The 17,514-nt window shown below is 37.8% G+C and overlaps 2 protein-coding genes across 3 annotated transcripts; one reads left to right on the top strand and one right to left on the bottom strand.

Annotated features, from left to right (window-relative positions):
• The first annotated feature begins 1,288 nt into the window (after positions 1-1,288).
• Positions 1,289-6,049, top strand: LOC131307255 (L-galactose dehydrogenase). The gene is made up of 5 exons (XM_058333663.1): positions 1,289-1,650; positions 2,283-2,511; positions 3,374-3,673; positions 4,305-4,433; positions 5,692-6,049. Exons 1-5 carry the CDS (start codon positions 1,478-1,480, stop codon positions 5,821-5,823), a joined length of 963 nt encoding a protein of 320 aa, XP_058189646.1. The 5' UTR covers positions 1,289-1,477; the 3' UTR covers positions 5,824-6,049.
• Positions 6,017-16,729, bottom strand: LOC131307254 (probable protein S-acyltransferase 23). 2 transcript variants are annotated; one of them, XM_058333660.1, is made up of 13 exons: positions 16,197-16,729; positions 15,343-15,483; positions 14,707-14,819; positions 14,056-14,135; positions 12,806-12,969; positions 10,746-10,884; positions 10,556-10,655; positions 9,989-10,046; positions 9,129-9,206; positions 8,911-9,009; positions 7,611-7,689; positions 7,382-7,530; positions 6,017-6,524 (listed from the first exon to the last, which is right to left on the bottom strand). In XM_058333660.1, the coding sequence occupies exons 1-13, from the start codon at positions 16,443-16,445 to the stop codon at positions 6,336-6,338; spliced, it is 1,638 nt and encodes a 545-aa protein (XP_058189643.1). In that variant the 5' UTR covers positions 16,446-16,729; the 3' UTR covers positions 6,017-6,335. The 2 variants fall into 2 exon arrangements, with proteins under 2 accessions (XP_058189643.1, XP_058189644.1); XM_058333661.1 differs by lacking the exons at positions 6,017-6,524; positions 7,611-7,689 and having other exon boundaries at positions 16,197-16,706.
• Between the last annotated feature and the right edge of the window lie 785 nt (positions 16,730-17,514).

Here is a 17,514-nt window from a genome sequence, read left to right as displayed (position 1 = left end):
TTTGTGGTGGCGGAGGAAACCTCTAATGAATTTTCTCTCGTGGTGGTCATGGTGGGAAAGGAGGAGGATTTGGGAGCTAGTGAAAAAATGGGAGAATAAAATTAAATATAAAAGTGTTTGTAATATTGTTTGAAACAAAATTTAAGTTTTAACTGTTGGAATGAATGATACCGAATAGAATTTCCACTGGAAAAAAAAAATTGAGTAAAGGGCTAAAAAGGGCCTACATAAATCAAGTGACATGAGTATAATACTAATGTACTTGACTTATGTAGTATTAGGGGCCCAAATGATGCCGGATCTTCTAGGTTCCGCTCACTTGAGACATGGGACTTGTAGTGCAATAAGAGGCTTAATACAGTCTATGAAAAACAGAACATGAAAGTGTCTATGAAATAAAAATGAAGGGTTCAGATTCACAGTGCGGGCTCAGATTCACACCACTGTGAATCTGAGCCCTTCATTTTTATTTTATGAACACTTTCATGTTTTGTTTTCGTATTTTCTAACAATTTCGATGCAATAATGTACCATGGGTATTGCATTTAACTAGGACTCTTCGAGATCTCATTAGCGTGATTTGGAATCAGAATTATCCGATATCGAAAGAGAGATGATTTGACAATGTTTGTTTTTGAAAAAGAATGGTTAGGTAAGAATGGGATTATAAAGCACCTTAGGCCCTAATTTACTAAGATTTTTTATTTTTTAAATACTTATTTTTCATTTTACAAGACATACCATTTTTTTTATAATACATCACGTCTAATTCAAAAAAACAAGTTATTATCTTAGTCAGTGAAACAATGGGATCTTTCCAGATATAATCTCAACCATTCTTTAATAGAGTTCATTAAGCACTTTATTTGTGCAACAAATTCAAATTCATCGAACAAACTGTAGTTATATGATTGTACATGATTTGTCTTTAAAATATAGGTAGTTAGGTATGAGAATGGGAGATGCTGCCAAGCGGGGTGCTTGGCAGCCGTGCCCAGCATCTCATCCCGCCGTTCATCTCATCAATCGATAACAATTTAAATGAAATTGTAAGACAAATTTATCTTGATTTTGACGGTTAGTAATGTTCGATTAACTTAACATTTGTACAATCGTGATAAACTAGTCAAATCGCGATAGTAATAATTCGAAGAATTTTTTAGTCCCGATGAAAGATGATCTGTCTTTGACCGAACCAGTAAGAAAATTAGTTGAAGTGTATGTAAACCGACCCGGACGTCCGCGAAAAAAAAAAAAGAAAAGAAAGAAAGGAAAGTGAAGTCCTCTGGCTGTGGGGACTCGCAGTACACTGGGAAGTTTCGCTCGTGTCTCTCTGCATGTGCATCACTTTACTCAACCAGATCACTCTCATACCACTCCACTCACAATTCCTCAAATCCTTTTCCGTTAAATCTGTTTCTTTCCCGGGAAAATTCTCTCTCTCTCTCTCTCTCTCCAAAACCCTAGGGAACTGAAAATGGCAAACACCCTAGAGCTCCGACCACTGGGCAGCACGGGACTGAAGCTCAGCTCCGTCGGATTCGGCGCCTCCCCCCTCGGCAACGTCTTCGGCGCAGTTTCCGACGAGGACGCCGTGGGCTCAGTCCGCCGCGCCTTTCTCCTCGGCGTCAACTTCTTCGACACCTCCCCGTACACCCACTCAATTCTTTTTACTCGTACTTCTTTAATTTTCCCTTAGGCTGTGTTTGGCAATTGGCATATCTATCTTTACCTCCGAAACAATTTCTTGTATACAATTCTAGACTTGGAAACATAGATTCGGAAATAGGATTGAAATAAATGCAGAGTAATCAGATTCTAGCTTTTTTGCGTACATTGTGTGAAAGAAAAGGGGGAAAAAAAGATTTGGATTTGGTGGTTTGTTGAGAAGCAAAAATGATCACTTAAAATTGAAGTCTTTTTTACATTCTTCCTTCCTTTTCAACTCTTTTACGTCTTTTAGATATCCAAATGCAACAAGTAATGGAATTATCTTCTCTTTTCTTTTCCCATGACTTCTAACAATTCGAAAGGTGTGGTTGCATTCCCTTTTTCTTGTTCATTTTTGTAATGCTTTTCTGGTTCATCTTTTCAAGTCAAACCCAAAAAATTATTACTAGAAGCGGAAAACAAGTTGACACAAAAAGATTTTGGGAAGAAAGTTTGAATTTTTAGACACAGCAAACAAAGCAAAGTGCACACAGATTGTTTCAATGTAGTGTTTTTTGATGAGTTCGCAAACTGGTTTGTTGAATTTGAGTATTGGGTTGATGTATTTCAAGGTATTATGGAGGGACATTGTCGGAGAAAGTGTTGGGAAAAGCTTTGAAAGCTTTGGGGGTGCCGAGAAACGAGTACATTGTGTCGACCAAGTGCGGGAGGTATGTTGATGGCTTTGATTTCAGTGCGGAGAGAGTGACTAGAAGCATTGATGAGAGCTTGGAGAGGTTGCAGCTTGACTATGTTGATATTTTGCAATGCCATGATATCGAATTTGGGTCCCTTGATCAGGTGATTAGCTGGGAACTACACAATCCAAACTTCAGTCGCTTAATCTTGTTTCAGTTTGAAATAGGTTCTCAGATATGAATTTGAGTTTGGACATTCTGGTTTCTTTTGGTTTCGAGTTGCTTGATCAAGTTTTGTACCAGATATTATTGGTTTTATGGTTATATGCCTGTCGTAGGATATGGGGTTCTTATAGCAAGTCCACTGGTTGCGTCTAAGTCAGAAATGTGCAAATTATTTGGCAAAATTCATGTCGATCAGTGAGCAAAAATTGCTGCCAAAAAGTGGCAATCATCTTCGGTGCCTAAAAATGGCACCAAAATTGTACACCATTGCTATTATTTGCCTTTTTGACACTGTAGCAAGCCAAAAAAAATGTCTTTGGCAAAGTCATCCTGATACTAACGGGTGGGCTTGGGGTCTCTTGATAGATGCTTATTTGTATGTCCTGCTACTATCGTAAGAATTGTCATAACTTGGTTTCAGTGATCCAAGATTTCCTTTCAGACAATGGGGAAAGTTGTTTGATAGGGTAATATGGTATTCTCATGTTCCAAGACTGACCAGTTAACGTGTGTTTTGACTTTTGGGAGGAGTGATTTATCCACTGGGGGGGTGCTAAAAGGAATAGAGGAAGCCTGAGATAGCTCGGGGTTAGATGATAAGAAAGGGAATGACCACCTTAAACTTAACTGAGATGACTACGAATAACTGATGGATCCTTTAGCCGACCCTCCATGAATGAGACAAAAGGTTCTTGAGCTGATATCTGTATGTAGTTCACCCGTTTTCGTGATACTCAACATTTATTGCCTATAAAAGTGGTTGTGAAGATTTAGTTGGTTTGTTTTGATTCCTTGTACAGATTGTCAATGAGACTATTCCTGCTCTTCAAAAACTCAAGGAAGCGGGAAAGATCCGCTTCATTGGTATTACAGGACTTCCTCTGGGAGTTTTCACTTATGTTCTTGATCGGGTGCCACCAGGCACAGTTGATGTGATTCTGTCATATTGCCACTACGGTATTAATGATTCAACTCTGGAGGATCTACTGCCTTACTTAAAGAGCAAGGGTGTGGGAGTGATCAGTGCTTCTCCACTTGCAATGGGGCTTCTTACGGAGAGCGGACCTCCAGAGTGGCACCCAGCTTCACCTGAACTGAAGGTCTTCCTTTTCAGTATACAATAATCACCCTTTTTCTGTGATGCTTTTTCAACATTTTCTCTCGACGTAAAGCTGAATATATTTGAATACTGTTAGTGTTGCATCGTTAGCATTAGAATTCTGATTAATCCAGTAGGCGGAACATATTCGAATATTGTTAGTGCTACATCGTTAGCATTAAAATTCTGATTAATCCAGTTGGTGGAACCATGAAAGGATATCAAAAGATGGTTTTGTTTCTCTTTCTATTTGCCCGTCTCGGTACTTATGGCACAATATACTTGAGTAGTTAAGTGTCTCCTGAGGAGAATTGTTTCCTTGCATCTTGAACTATCACATTGGTTTCCTAATAAAAGGAACGGTACATTTTGAGGTGCCAAGACCTAGGGATGGCTCCTGTAATCGAGTTTGCATGCAGTGGCTTTGGTTACTAGATAGATCACTTGAATGAGCTATAGCATACCAAGATAAATAACGAAGATACGCCTGACAAACTAAAATTTTATGAGTCCAATAAATATCTGTTTTTTGGGCTTTTGTAATGCTCTTCTGTTGCTTATATGTCTTTTCCCTGTACGATCTGAAAAATTGAGTTTACTTATTACTTGAACTTGTTTTATTGCTTGAGCAGGCTGCATGCCAAGCTGCTGCTGCCTTTTGTATAGAGAAGGGGAAAAATATATCGAAGTTAGCCATGCAGTACAGCTTGTCGAATAAAGATATTTCCTCTATACTTGTTGGAATGAATTCTGTTAGGCAGGTAATGACGTATCATTGTTCTTACTGCTGCAACTTCTTTTGTGTATAGTTCATTTCGTATATGAACCAAACCTTTCCGTTTTTAGAGAATTTCTTTATCTTAATATTATGCTTAAACCGTCTTGCTTATCTCTTTTAGAAAATCCTTATCATGAACGCCCAATTCCACTCTGTTACCTTTTATGAACTTGGAATGTGAAGCATAAGCCGTGATTTCCTTTTTTTCTGCTTATGTTGGAGAGAAACAGAGAAATTTATGAAAGAAAATTTCTACTAACTCCTTTTTGTCCAAGAAGTGTTAAATTCTTCTCTTTCCCCTAGTTCTCTCTCCTTCAACAAATTCTTCAATTACGATCTATTCAACCTTGTTGGATTTTGTTTAGTTCTTTTTTCTGGATTTTCTTATTTAATTTTCCTTACATGGTGTGATTTATCAGCAATTAGGTTGGTTTACAGGAAGCCACGTCACATTTTTCAACTTGCAACTTATTATGAATTAGGTATCCTTTACGATGGTAGATTCACATTGTTAAGTTATCCAACTGATCTGCAACTGAAGAGTGAGAGAATCGGTCCAGATTAAACTAATTATGCCCACTTTATGGCCTGTTTCATTGTCAGTGTGTTACTCGGGACGGATGGTTTGGTTACAAGAACTATATTTCCCCGTATCCTCATTAGGGTTTAAGTTTGGTATGGCATCTTTATCTTCTAGGTGCAATATCGACTAAAATTTCTTGTCTACGTAGTTTGGAAAAAGCCTCCTGCTGTAAGCTAGCTAACAAACATGCTTAAAGAGCAGTACGAACCATGGTAGTTACCCTGGGTTTTTGTTCACTGTAAATCCATGGTATTCTTTCTGGAAAACTACTTCCATACTCTGTTGAGAAGAATCTGCGGTACCTTGTGGGGAGTTGGTTAAGTTATTTCTGTTTACACGCAGTAACAGTGAAATGGCCATTTTGCCGTAAACCCCAATTTATAGGCAATTGGTATCTCTGATAATCTCAAATTGTGACATTCAACTTTATGGAGATCCCATTGTATTTTGGAAGCTCATAGCATTGGTTCTGGTAAACCCCAATTTATTGCTCAATCAATTAGTTATGAAATATCATTAACTTTATGCGTCTTATCAATATCTTTACGTGTGTCCACTGAAAGATAAATTCTCTTATTTCCCTTTAGATAGAAGTGAAATGAATTCAATATTCTATTTTGATTTATTTATTCATTAGAAATTTGCGTACTTCATTTAGGTTGAAGAGAATGTGGCTGCTGCTAAAGAACTCGGAATATTCGGGAAGGACGAGAAAAGTTTGTCGGAGATTGAAGAGATCTTGAAACCGGTGAAGAATCAGACATGGCCTAGCGGAATCCCACAAAGTTGAGGCCGCTTTGGGCAGGGGCCATTCAACCCTTTCAGTGTCATTTTTATGCTTGGAATTTCACTTCCATGGCCCTTTTGTTCTAAATTCATCCAAACTAAAGTGTCAATGTTGTTTTTGCTTGGAAGTATTATATTTGATCGAAAAGTGTCGCTTGCTAACGGCACAGACCCTTGTAATTTAACCATTATGGCGGTAAAATAAAACAGCTATGCCCCTTGTAATTTAATCATTATGGCGGTAAATACAACATAAAAAATGGAAGCGTATTCACAGAACACATAAATCATCTCACAAAAAAACTTCTACTCCATAGTTGATGTTGCTATAGAGCTGGACTTCTATTTTTTTCGTAAAAATGAGCAAGTGACATATAGTACAGCAGTTACGGACCAACAGCGTAATATACCCGTGATTTTAAATTCGCAGGAGGGCCTCAGTATCGTCTAACACCTGAAAACCCAGGAAAGTATGACACCGGATGAGTTGAAGAGGCAAATAAGGAGACGAGTTTTCTACTGGGCAACCTGCTGCAAAGAAGGCCAGGGAGTCTCATCGTCATCTGTATATCCAACAATGAGAAAATCTGCACAGTTCTTTCTACACCCATGATTATAGGGGTTACGGAACCGCCCATCTGGACTACGAAGATACGCGTAACGTACTGCGTTCATCGCTTCATTTGTCGTGATATTCCGAGCAATCTGCATTATCAAATATAAACCTCTGTTGGAGATAAGCTGATAAGACCCAACAGGCGGATACACCCAACAAGCAGATACATCATCAATGTCTGTTCTTGGGAAAGAACTGATTATGCCGATTCTGAGTTAATTTGTTCAAAAAAACAATGTAGAGGCAGGAGAGTTAACTTTTCAGGTTGCACATGCATTCATTGGCAGCTGATCATATACTTTCCTGACTTTTCTGGATTTTAGACATCAAAGAACACCTTTATTCAATGTTCTAAAAGATGTTAGGTGCTAGTCGGGCGGAAAGGGGCTGCCTAGCGCTTAGGCGGCTGACTAGTGTCAGCTGCCTAAGCGCCTAGGCTCTGACTAGTTGGCTGCCTAATCTAGGCGTTGGACCTCCGCCTAGTGCTTAGGCGGCTAGGTGGGGAGTAGTCGGCCTAGGTGGCCGACTTTTAGAACCCTGCTTTTTTTCCCTATTTGTCACAGTACTGACATGTTTTTCCAGGCAAATCAGAAAGGTTAATGGTTGCCCAAAGACATATACTCAGATGGGCTCTTTAGTTTCTAATAGAAGATGTTACACTGCTTTCTGACCACCAATAATGTTGCTTTCTAGGCTATTATGACTTAATGGAACAACATGACTACATATTACTATGCATGTTCCTCACCCAACCAACAGCTCTGCCGACAAATTAAAACACATCCACAGAGACCGGAGAGAGTCAAGGAGGCACAAAATGGTCAACAGATTTTTCCATTTGCCACCACTCCTCTCTAGTCAATCTTCACACACACACAAACACAAATTTGTTGACAAACGGTAAGAAGCATCAATAAACAAAGAAAAAATGATTCAGATAACTTACCTGGGATACTTGCACTGTTAGCAAAGAAAAGACACCAATGAAAATGATTACATCCATAACAACAAAAGCTACGGCACCAGGATGTTGAACGGCTACGTAATGAATCCATGATTTTGCAGCTGGAACCACCAATTTTGCTGTCCAAAACCCTGTCATACAAGATCATGTTGAAATCTAAGTTGAAAATTTGAGTATACTACCAGTGTTAAAGGTTACTAAACCCACGTACTTTGAACAGCAACAACAGCACCTACAAACGAGCACAGATTTGCAAAGCAGAGGAAAACAAAGAAGTCCCATTTATTCCTCTGCAAAACTCAGTAGGATAACAGTTGTTAAGCTGATGACAATTACAGCAAAGAAGAAAAACAAAAGAATAGAGTTTAAAATCTTTAAATAGGTCCCATGCAAAACATGAATAGCCACATCGTATTAGGGAAGAGAAAAAAAAATAGCCTGGGATTAAACAAAAAGACGGAGAGATGATATCCACACTGCCCTTCAAGCCTCTCAAACTTCCGTTGTTACAGAGAAGATGACAAAAATGATTGGGATAAAAGGCAGTGGCAATTATCAGTTCTCTATAACAGAACTAAACAAATCTAAAAATAGCTAGTCACCGGCACCTGATGCACAACTGGACTGGGCTGGGAACTGATCACTGATCTCGTCAACACAGTAAATGAACTGAACCCAACCCAACCCAGCCTTTTAGTTTAGAGCAGTACTCAGAGGAATCTCACCGAGGTTCATAAAATTATAATGACAAATTACCATGATGGTCAATTTATCAACATCAATCTATTGTGGATCAAAATTACAACCAAATTCTTTTGAGACCCAGCAACAAACATTAAAACCAGCCAAGGATGTGTAAAAATAGAAAGGAGATCTTGGAATCAATGACGAGGGAGACAAACTATAAATTGATCAAAACTCTGACAACTTATTGTGTATCTTATGGAATGCTGCCCACGGTAGCTGAAAGAGAGCCACTTCTAGCCTATTTTTTCTATGTAATTGGTGTCCAGTTCATGGCATCCACAAAACTTAAAGAGTCTGTGACCCGATTTTTGAAGCTTTCATTTGGAAAGTGTTTTAGACTAGGGCTTGAAGTCATACGAGAATCATAGTGGTTTGGGGCAAAACACAATCAATAAACACATGTTGCCAAATCCAACATCTGCACACTGACAACTAAGATCCCTTTGCCCTGAGTAAAAGATGACTAAGCACTATAGCATCATAAAGAAACAATAGCATAGAGGCATGAAAGTGGCACAGACCACCTTGCAGCCTTGTTTGGCATAATAATTTACTCCGTAAAGCTTAGAAACATTAGCCTTGGCATAACTTTCCAACATTTCACTCAAATATATAAATAAGTGAAAACTGAAAAGTATACCATGACTTCCTTTGACAATGGTCAAGATAATCATTTTGTAGTAAATATATCTCATTCGTTCTCTGTGAAAACATCCTTTTACCTCCTTGCTTAGTAATTCACAATTAATTTTACTATTTAGTACCTTTCCAACACAGTTAGAGATCCAGGGGCAGTGATGGTCAAACTGTTCCACACATCGCTTGCACACAGGACAGTGCTTCGAGCGAACTGGTCTAATTATCTGAAAATCAGACAGTAAATCTGCATCTTTAGTGCTAAATGCATGGAGAAAGTACGTAGACAGATGTTTACGTAGTTTTATCAACTGCAGTATTGTAAGACAGGAGTTTATGGAGAAACCTTGCAGGTAGGGCAAAGTTGAGACCAATTTCCCGTCCAGATAGAGGAATTGTTTAGATCAATATTCAGTAAAGGATCCTGTTAAATATAGAAATCTTCTCATATCAAAACATTACCAAAACATAGCCATTTACCAAAACATCCAGCAACAAATGGAGCACTGCGAAAAGGAATATAGCCATTTATAAAAACATCATGCAGGTAATGGAACATTATACAAATTACAAAGTAAGAAGTCCCACGAATGGAAGCTTCATAAAAAAACATTCTTTGATACAAAACTGGAGACGTGAACTCATCTCACAAGACCACCATAAAATTTAAAAAACTCCAGTTGATGTCACAAAACCAACTTGTGGAGCTAAACAAGTAGAACTTGAGTTAAACTCGAGTAAGTAGGTTATCAAACAATATACATATCATGCGAATTCCATTTTGAATAATTAAATGACCAAGTTTCAAAATATGAAGCGCATATGTACATCAAGTATCTAAAGTTACAGAAAGGGGCCGAGAAGAAGCATACTAAAATCCTTTTAGGACAAGGGAAAGATATGGTTAAGACTTAAGTCAACTTCATTAAGTAGCGGAGGTGCACTCAAATATATGAACTAACAAATTTAACATTGCAATTTTCAAATCATATGCACCACAAACTGGTATACTCAAGCACACTTCAGAATAGCACATCAAGTACAGACACATTTAATGGGATATTACTATATTAGTTGCTTGAAGTTCGAGGGGTGGGAAGCCAGGAAATTATAGAAGAATCTAAGTTGGAAATGCCTATGGAGACTTCTTAAATACCTAAGAAAATGCAAGCATGCAGTTAACGTACATCAGTAGAAATTGCATACCTGCCCATCTGAATGGCCACCCAATCCTCCTGATGTTTTCAAATAACCTGGATCCTTACTGGAATCAAATAGAGGTCATCACCACAACATTGAGAGAATATAAAGGCACAGTAGATGTAACGGCATAATGCTACCACTCAAGCTTATTAAAAGAAAACGTATGCGTGACAACAAATGGAAATTCTAAACTTTCCAAACATAAAAGCACCATTTCTGATATTATTTTCAAATAGGAAACAAAGTCATAGATCTTTCCTAAATAGAACTTGCTAAAATGAATGAATGAAAATGAGAGGAGAAAAGAAATCAACAATCAATTGATTACGAACTATACATAGATTGTCGACATGGAACAACAAGAAAACACATGTTGACAAGCAAATGCTTGAAAACAAAATCAATTTCATGAGTTATATCGTAAACACTTTTTGTATTTGACACTTCATATAATTATGAAGACTGAAGTTTCGGTGTAAATTTCATTCTGCACAAGGAGTGCACATTTTTAGTTTACAGAGAAAATCTCCAAGAAGAGAACGAGACAAATTACAGTAAGCAAATAGTTACCTACTGCATTGGTATAACATCATCAATGCAGCAACTGCCAGCGAAACAGCTGTCCATCCCCAAAGTCCAACTATGGCAGTAACCTTTGGAAGATCGGGAGCTAGCATGGGCAGCAGAAGTTAGTCATGATCATGGTAACATACCCTCTCTACGACTGAAAGAAGATGATATAAATTCCAGCTTCACTCACCCCAAATAACCGAGTTGATGAAAAGGATGATATTGATAGTAACTATACAGAACAGAATAGGGGCATAACCTCCATCCTCTAATCGGCCAATGCAAACTATGCCTTCCCAGCGCTTCATTCGGGTACGCTGTGCACTAGACTGAATAAAAAACAATAAAATCATTTTGCAAGGCACCATGAAGGTGAAGATGTCTACAATTTTGATGGATTAGTAAGAACTTGGAGACAAATGATGTGAACAGCGTAAACCCAAATAAGACATTCTCAATACAGTGTGTACACAGAACAAACGGGACAAAAATCTCCAGAATTCCTTATTTTAAACCCCATATACAATGATTGATAAACTAATGGTGTAAAGGGCCTAAAGGCAATTTTGAGTGATGCTATCTGTATTTGCCATGGAGAATTTAGGGTCAAAACATTTAGGCTTTGTTTGGAACTTGTGGAAGGAAAGGGAAGAGGAGAGCAAATAACTAAAAGAGAAACTGTAAAGAAAGTGGGCTTCTTTCCTTTGTTTGATTCTCGAAAGAAAATGAGAGAAAATAAGGAGAAAAAGATTTTCCCTTGTTTGGTTCCAAAAGGAAAATGGATACCAATTGAGGAAAAAAAGAGTATTGCTTCACAGATTTTTCACTTTCTCCCTTTCTAGAATTTTCTTTTTAGGATTCCTTTATAATCTTTTCCTTCTCTCCCCAAATCAAGAATCAAACAACCAAGAGGGAAAAATTCTTATTTTCCTTTCCTTTCTCCCATTTTCTATAAGTTCCAAACAGAGCCTTAAGAAATGCCATTAATTGCCAATGAGTTCATTCAAGAGTTTAGATCTCATGACAAGGAGTTCTTTCAAGGATGATTTTGACAAGTTATATAAGAATGTTGGATTTTTTTTAGGGCGTGCATGTGTGGGTGGGTGGGTATGACTGGCACAGCTGAAGCAACACATATGAAAAGGATAGTGCACCTATGACACCAAACACTTCCACTTGTGCCTCCAACACCACCAAAACCATAAGTAAACCGTTCATGAGCCACACTTAAATCAATTGAATGTATAATTTACAGTCCAAATGTAAGTTGACCACTTCAGACTTTTACTACAAGGTAATCCTGTATTGACTATGGAAACCAGTATTCTCAGAATTAGTTGCATACTCAACCATCAAAACCATAATGGACCGAAATTTGACATTCATTCTAACAAGATAATTGTCCCCGTCCAGTATCAGCTATTATCTTCTCCAAACAAAATCTTAGCTCTTGCTCGGTTTGTATATCTGTATTTTACCAACATTTGACTTGTTCAATTGTATAGTGCATAAAGGCCCAGCTGCCAATAGTAGCTGACTGAACGAACAGCAAGCCTTAGTTTACCAGAAGACAATTTCCCATGAAACTGCAGCCATTTTTAGGTTGAGTCATGACTCCCATTCTCAATGTCAGTTTCACAAAAAAATTCAAGAGCAGCCTACCTCATAGGAAATGGGACTTCAATGTCAGTCCACGAACCTCATAACCAAGGCTTTTGCACCAGCCAATAATTATTTAAGAAAACAAGAGCAAAACAATTTCAAGAACGTGGCAGGATCTCAAATGAAATGGAATCAGCAGAAAGGTTGACCTATTTGGAAACTTCTCTTAAATGTTTTTTCGATCAAGAGCAAAATAGGGTGCTAAATACTTTCTGAGAGATCACCAAATCACTGGCAATGTCTCAGGCAGAGGCAGCAAAAATAGACACAGATCGTCATCAGAAGAGAATGAAAAGACAGAATAACAGACATGATATTATTGTAGGAGAATCTGCAATGATAAGCCTTTCGTCCTTGAAAGCGAAGAGAATGAAACAGAAGATTGTTATAGGAGATACATTATTTTCTTATAGCAAGACTAGAATAACCAGACACGAGGTTAGAATTTCGTGTTATTATGTCAAAGAAGTTTGTGCCAAAGCAGATTCAGGCACTAAATAGTCCCACAAGGTTTTAATGTTCCATGCTAGTCTGAAAGTTGGGACTAGAAAATGCAAAATGTGAGATAGGAAAAAAAACGATACGTACGAGGAATAAAGCTATATGCCGATGACCTTTATCATATGCCAGCTGTAGAGGAGTAAATCCGGCATTATCTTTCACCATTAATTCCTGTTTTGTGCCTGCATGTACAAGTACAGTGCATGCTTCCACATTTCCTCTTAGTACAGCCCAGTGCAAAGGCGTACAACCTAACATAAAGAATAATCGGCAATATGGCATTAATTACCAAATAAATCAGATTTATGGTTGCCAGAATATCATGGCTGCAGCCCTGACACATCAATTATGTAATTCAACTAGAAGTGCGACGTTATGTCAATTTGAAAACTATAATTTATGACAAGAAAAGAAATTAAACCTCAAATAATATCTACCGTAACTTTATTCAACTATGCCTAACATTATCTGGCAACTCTTTATATTTGTCTTATTTCCAGTGGTGTAGCCAGAAATCTATGTAAGTTATGTAAGTGGGGGCACCTTTTAAACACATTTCAACCAAAAAATTTCGTACTAAGCAACGTTAAAACGTTTGTGCTAAGAATTAAAAAACCTAACATATTTATTAATATAGTAAATTATATAGAATATAAAAACAATCAAATTGCTTGAATTGTCTCTGCGTATCATCTAAGAGCAATTTTTTTTCTTTTTTGCTTTCGTTAATCCTAATCTACTCTATCCTAGGGGACTTAGGAAGGGGGATGGGTGCTAACAGGAATCGAACCCTGCACATGTGCATGGGAGTATAAGGGAGGCACCAATTGCTCTCCACTCCACTTGCAAGTCTAAGAGCAATTCACTACACAATATATGGCAATATTGCTCCCATTGTTAATAATTGCTAAAGTATAAAACATATAGCCCATGGTTTAGGCATCTCTGAATTTTGGACACTATGCATTTGAGAGTTCCAATTAGTAAGTGACTGCTATTTTTCACCAGTGTAATGACGATGTTCAAATATGTGAAACAAAAAATTGAGAATGAAATGATATTCGACATGTCTTAGAAAGATTAAGTAAATTTATGAAATGCAACAAAATACAAAATATACATTTTAAAATCTTAAATTTAAAAAAAAAAAATTGAGTAGGGGCGCGTGCCCCACTCGTCCCATGCTCCCTCTGCCACTGCTTATTTCCTTCAGTTTTCCTTCAGAAAATCAAAGAAATCGAGAACTTTTTCCCTAATTCTTCTAGTTCCCTGGAAATAATATTTGCAACTTGCAACAAAATATTGAGCAAAAAATGTCAGATTCCTTGTAGATATACCTTCTTTATCTTGTCTGTCTTGGCTGGCATCTCTAAATAGAAGTAATCGAATTGTATCTGCAAATCCTTTGTATGCAGCCCTGATTAAAAGCACTAAACTATAAGTTATCCAATTCAAAGCTTATTAACAAAATCAAACACTCCCAAATCCCATGTTTCCAGCCACTTATAATCAATTCAAACTCTCTCATATATCTTTTCATATCAGTGGGCCAAAAATGGAACCATTTGAAGCAAACAAAATGGAAGTGACAATATTCACCTTCACCATAATAATGCAGAATAGAACAACTAGAAGCTAATGAACAAATGATCCCCAAAAAAAGGATCCAAATTGACCCAAACAAACAAAAGTCTAAGAAGAAGATACGAAGCATACTAGTGCCACAACATACAATTGCATCACCGGTCAAAGCCTAATATGTATCCGCAAGTATCCAAAGAGTATCAGGTACTGATACTTCTTCGTACTACAAGTATTTGTCCCTCGTGATCTTCTAGCAAAAGAAATGTTGCGCCTATGTACTGCTTACAATCCACCACATCGCTATGGAGATCACAAGCAAGTTGGATGCTATCCAGAAAAAATATCACGAAAGCAGAATATTCTAGAAGCTCAAGTAACATAGGAGTGCGTAGTCTTTAACATACCAATGAATAGGGCTTCTACCATCATTATCCGGTGCATTAAAATCAGCACAATGTTTTGCAATAATGTGATTTAAGAATGCTGTTTGTCCATATTGAGCTGCAACGTGTACTGCCTGTGATAAAAGCATTTTGGTTACTGCATTAGACGATATATAAGGGAGAGAAAAAAACAATACACCGAATCCAGCTACAGCAACTCTTTAATCAAGTCTCAAACACTCACAGATCACAAAAATAAAATAGCTTCTATTCCTCAATGTCAACATCAACAGGAGTGCCAGAATTATGCAGCAATGGACAAGCTCATGTATTGTGTATGTGCTCAAATTAATTTTTGTGGTTCTATTTGCACAGGGAGGCAGAATGTCAAATCTGGAGTTCAACTAAATTGTAAGCATGAGGTTGAGCGTTCCATATCAAAAGAAGCTTTTAACCAAAGAATTTATTGGAACTCCAGCACAAAAAAAGAGTAAGCATTGTAGATGGTCTCGTTAATCAATAGACAGCCTGAAGAGTTACCTCAATTTCCTCCCACCACTAATTACCACCCATTTCACATTTTTCATTTTCATTTTCATTATCGACAAACAAAAAACGTGAACGCTTCCATAATTCAGCTAGATTCTGAGCAATTACCCGATACCCATTTACGTCAGCAGCCTCAACCCGAGCCCCACTCTGCAACAACACATCTGCAGCCGCAATCGAACCCCGCACCGCTGCCCAATGCAATGCCGTCTGCTTCACATTATCTGTCGCATGTACATCGCCACCATGCTTCACGAACAAACAAAGTCAGTATCTTTCCGAGAAACAGCAACAACTTGTTTGACCGTATTTGTGGCAATACATGATCCACTTAGATTTACTATTCACATATCTTTTCAAACATAAGATCAATTACAAGCATGCAACTTGTAAGAAAAGTGAATGGTCAAGAACCTAGCTTTCATTCATATCTCAAAACCTCGCCCTAGCATGCCTTTATAAAGGCTACAAAACTTTGTGACCAAGAAACCTAAAAAAAAACCTAACATGCATAACAAGAAACCTAGACTAACTAGTTAACATGAACAATAACTTAGTCTAAACAAAGAACCAAACCGAGCCTTGTGTCCCAATCAGTTGAGGTTGGCTACATGCATCCTATGCTTTGTCTATGGCTACCTGTTCACTTAGATTTAACAAGCCCAAATCCTTCCACATCACGCATCCAAAGTCAGCTTAGGTCTTCCTCTCCCCTAGCCCTACTATCCACTACTATTATGTCACTCTTCTTTACTGTCTGCACGTCTACCGTAAATGTGTCCAAACTACCCTAACCTATTTTCTCTCAACTTATCCAACTCCTAACATCTCACGAATAGTTTGTTTCTAATTCTAACAAGAAGCAAAAGGAAACATAAAATGGTGAGCAAAATCAGTAACATTTCAGCAAATCCTAAAAACAATGAAAAAGTCAATCTCAATCCAAAAAAAAATTCACCTACCTCTATGATATACTGCACAATAGCAGCGAAATTGTTGAGCGAAGCCCACTGAAGGGCGTGGTAGCCGTTGCCGTCGGGTTGGGAGAGAGAAGCGCCGTCTTCTTCGACGAACTTCCGAAGCTTCTCAAAATCTCCGTAGGCAGACGCGCCGAAAACGTCGGTGACGTCCACAGGGACCCCGAAAGGGACTTGTACCGAGGTCTTCTGCTCGTTGGAGTCCGATACGATTTCGATTTCGGACGAAGCCATTTTTCGACCCGGCGCAGGAAGTAGGAAGAACTAGGGTTTCGAATGGAAGGAAATCGGGTGGTGGATTGGTCGTGATTGGATTGGGTTTAGGGTTTAAATCTCATGAATTTTGTAGGATTCGTTACCAGTTGGTTTAGAAGGTCAACTGGTTTTCGTCCCTATTTGTCACCGACGAAAGGAACGAGCGATGTTTCTCTCTCTACAGGGAGCTTTCCAAATGCACACCAAATCCATCTTGATTTTTCCAAACAACGAAAACAAAAAGTACACCTTGATTTCTGACATTTCTGTTGAAAAACCTAGGAGTTTGATTCTCTAAATTTTCTGTCCAAAATCATTTTCTGTATTATTTTTAATTTTTCTTAATTATTTATTGAGTTTTTCGTCGTGATTTTATTTCATTGTCTCGACAAGAGGAATTAAAAAAATATAAAAAATTGGTCCAATGTTAAAAAAAAGTTCATATAAGACACTTAAAGGCTAAAAGACAGCCCTTAGATATTTTTTCCCTCTTTAGTGAATTTTTTTTGTTTTTATCATAATATTAGACTTTTTAGACTATTCTCGTCAAGATAGATAATTAATTTAAAAATAGAACTCGAAAAATGAAAATTTCAAAAAAGATGAATGAAATAGACAAAACGAAATAGACGTGTAAAAAGTGTTTAAGAAGGATGGAGCCTGAGCTTGCATTCGGTCGTTGAAAAGCTTGTTTTTAAGATCAATAAACAAACCAGCTTGAATGTTTAGAGCTTGTTAAACTTTCAGACTATAGTTCGAACAAACTATTACTCAACTCATTCAAGGTGATTGAAATCGCTGATCCATCATCTCATAAACTAGGGAAAAAAGCTCGCCTATGAATTTGATTTTGAAGCTGCTACAAGACCCAACTACTTTATGTAGATCTTGGGGATAGGTCAACCAGTCGGGAGGTAAAAGTCCACATGGGTAGCTTTATGAGTGAGTCTAGTATTCTCCTTCAAGCTCCTTCTAACTGTTTTCTGTGGATATTGATTCTGCGACCAGAGCTAGCTGGATTAGTCTCATCCCGTTTTTGCATTGGGAT

This window comes from Rhododendron vialii, chromosome 11a, assembly GCF_030253575.1.
Source record: "Rhododendron vialii isolate Sample 1 chromosome 11a, ASM3025357v1".
NCBI lineage: Eukaryota > Viridiplantae > Streptophyta > Magnoliopsida > Ericales > Ericaceae > Rhododendron > Rhododendron vialii.
The sequence above is the reverse complement of the archived record's forward strand: the minus strand, read 5'-3'. Positions and strand labels throughout refer to the sequence as shown.

Bases quoted from the DNA above. Each gene is read 5' to 3' on its own strand.
- LOC131307255 (XM_058333663.1), top strand. From the start codon at position 1,478: ATGGCAAACACCCTAGAGCTCCGACCACTGGGCAGCACGGGACTGAAG. The intron at 2,512-3,373 runs GTGATTAGCTGG...TTCCTTGTACAG, and splicing joins AATTTGGGTCCCTTGATCAG to ATTGTCAATGAGACTATTCC. The intron at 3,674-4,304 runs GTCTTCCTTTTC...TTGCTTGAGCAG, and splicing joins CAGCTTCACCTGAACTGAAG to GCTGCATGCCAAGCTGCTGC.
- LOC131307254 (XM_058333660.1), bottom strand. From the start codon at position 16,445: ATGGCTTCGTCCGAAATCGAAATCGTATCGGACTCCAACGAGCAGAAG. The intron at 15,484-16,196 runs GTAGGTGAATTT...TTGTTCGTGAAG, and splicing joins TTGTGCAGTATATCATAGAG to CATGGTGGCGATGTACATGC. The intron at 6,525-7,381 runs GTAAGTTATCTG...TTGATAATGCAG, and splicing joins TAACAGTGCAAGTATCCCAG to ATTGCTCGGAATATCACGAC.